Source organism: Ostrinia nubilalis, chromosome 12 (genome assembly GCF_963855985.1).
Source record: "Ostrinia nubilalis chromosome 12, ilOstNubi1.1, whole genome shotgun sequence".
NCBI lineage: Eukaryota > Metazoa > Arthropoda > Insecta > Lepidoptera > Crambidae > Ostrinia > Ostrinia nubilalis.
In genome coordinates this window covers 3,356,617-3,359,144 of record NC_087099.1, presented here as the reverse complement: position 1 = coordinate 3,359,144, position 2,528 = coordinate 3,356,617, and the positions used below count along the sequence as shown (strand labels likewise).

Here is a 2,528-nt window from a genome sequence, read left to right as displayed (position 1 = left end):
TCTCTAACCGCATGTACGAATTTCAAACATTTATTGCTTATGTGGCCTTCTCATAAAAAGAGAATAAATATCGATTCAATTTGCTTCAAATCATTTAAGGATTCGTTCAAGTTTTTTCTACATCTTTACATTACCAACTTACTATGTATTTTATCAAAATAACTAACATCGTTATATTTTTAACTTCATTGTTATCTAGCTGTGTTATAACACAAACTACATATCAATTAAGAAAGAAATCGGGTCACATTCAACATTACTACTGGGTACTTAAGACACAAACACTTTATGCGTTTCCCCCAAGTAATGGATTTTCCGTGTCTTATCAACGTTAACGTAAATACCAGAGATAAAGGGTGTAACAATGAAAGAAAAACAAACATAAAATGTCAATAGCTACTCGTAAGTTATATAATGTTATTTTATTGAAGAAATTCCTATTCAAATTCAATAAACAGTGCTTATTCAAGAGTACACTTTACTTAAAAAATGTTCATTCGAACAAAATAAAATATGTAGAGTAGAGCCGACAAAATTATTGAAAATTCAGTTTTTATTTGACCATTCATAGAAATGATGATTGATTTCTATCATTAGACAATTTATGTACCTATGATCACTGACTCTTGGTCGGTCGTCAGTCGTCACATTATCCTATTAACATAAGAAGCACTTCCTAATGAAACAAAATTTTAAGAGCTGACTAAGCGACATCTGGTGGGCTGAAAATGGTTTGCTTACATCGCGTTAACTATAGTCTGATCACGAATGCTCGTTAAACTACTTGAAATAGAACCGAGTTTCCAACCCCATTTTACAGGCCGTTAATTTTTAATGTGGCACACCAGTCATTACATTGTTACTACTTTTAAAGCATAATAAAATGAACCATTTACATTTATTGACCATTTCTGTTTTGCAAATTGAATTCAACATCCTTCTTCTGAACGAAAATCTATTTTAAAATAAAATCAAAGTAGGTAATTTACAGAACACTTTCATTAAAAACAACTTTCAATAACCTATTTTCTAATATCACTACTTCTCAAATGTGTTTTGTTCTGCTCTTGTTCAACGTATAAGACAAACTCCACAGACGATGGGCCGTGTTCATGCCAAAGCTTGCATTCTACGGCCAAGGAGACCCCATGTTCTACATTCAATATCTGCACAGCAACCAGTGGAGGATCATTCCGGACATCCAGGGGAAATAAAGCTGGATCAAACCCTGGAGGATACGGGAAGTAACGTATACTGCCAATGTGCTCTCTATCGTACGGGTGATAACCTCTACAATGCAACCACATCATCCGCTTTTCGGATTTCAGCCAATCCTGAACTTCTTTCGGAGCATTTGCAGCTAGAGTTGAGTTGGGATTCAAAGCCTTCCCAGTCCATTTCAATTGTTTATTAATTCTTACTATAACACACGGTGCACTGCCATACCCGTAGGGCGATTGACCGCATTGACCTAAACTTGACTGCACGTCCCTCGTTTTTCTACTTAAAAATAACTTATCTATCGACTTAACGTACTTCTCATAGTCTCCACTTTCGTGACTTCTGTACCATATCAAGGGATAACTGCTCTCTGAAGTGGGAGTAGCAGTCAATCCAATCCCATATTCAGAGTAAGTCAGAAGATTAATTTTGTCCACGTTCTTGAAGTCAGTGTGTTTTAGAATCATGAGGGTGGCGTATAGGAATACCAGCATGTAGGTTGTCAGGAATATAAGGTACATTATGGAGTAGGCAACGATATAGATCCAGCTTTTGCAAGTTCTGTCACAAAACGTCTGTTTCTCTCGGTTGTAGAGGTATTTGAGGCATCGACTTCCGCAGGATTCTTCCTGTGGTTCGATTTTGGCTAGGAGTTGTGGTGGCGGTTGTGGTGGTGCTAGGTCTTTGGACGTTGTCGGTGCCGGTACTGCGACAGGCACCGTCGGGTCGCGGGTGGCAGGCGCATTGGGAGCGTCCGATTGTTTCTTCTGAGCAAACTTCTTGTTACGTTTTGGTGCCATTTGTTTTAATCAATAATCTCCCTGGTATTTTATACACTATTTTGTAAACGCTGAAAAGCAATCTTTGTAATGTCAGCATACTGTCAACATGGCAGTTTTAACGTTTCGCTATGGTCATGGTTCTATAGTTCCAAAATACTGAACTGTCCTATCGATGACATTGACAGCGGGGCGCCACCGTCAATACCGAATCGCTGGTTCCGATTTTTGCCATATTGGAAACCATTAAGTTGAACGATGGTAGCGCCCCCCTGTCATTGAGTTTGGCGGGACAGTTCAGCGTGGGTCATCTATACAAAAACTAGGTATAGACTCAATCTTCGGTGTAACTTAGTAATGAAAAAGTTTTTAAATCGCAATTCATTTGATTTTATACGATAGTTATTGAAAAGGAATTATAATATTTTTCCCCAAAAATCTTTAAAATTTTAGTTTCATCACAAACTATGGTATTCTTTAGAGCTTTAAAATTTTGCAACTTTTATTACTGTTAACTATCTTGCTCCC

At 37.4% G+C, this 2,528-nt stretch overlaps 1 protein-coding gene across 1 annotated transcript; it reads right to left on the bottom strand.

Annotated features, from left to right (window-relative positions):
• Window positions 1–1,022: 1,022 nt before the first annotated feature.
• LOC135076654 (probable sodium/potassium-transporting ATPase subunit beta-3) lies at window positions 1,023–2,021 on the bottom strand. Its single transcript, XM_063971074.1, has one exon. It carries the CDS (start codon window positions 2,019–2,021, stop codon window positions 1,023–1,025), a length of 999 nt encoding a protein of 332 aa, XP_063827144.1.
• Window positions 2,022–2,528: the final 507 nt, after the last annotated feature.

Excerpts from the sequence above, each read along its gene's own strand:
- LOC135076654 (XM_063971074.1), bottom strand. The coding sequence starts at position 2,021 with ATGGCACCAAAACGTAACAAGAAGTTTGCTCAGAAGAAACAATCGGAC.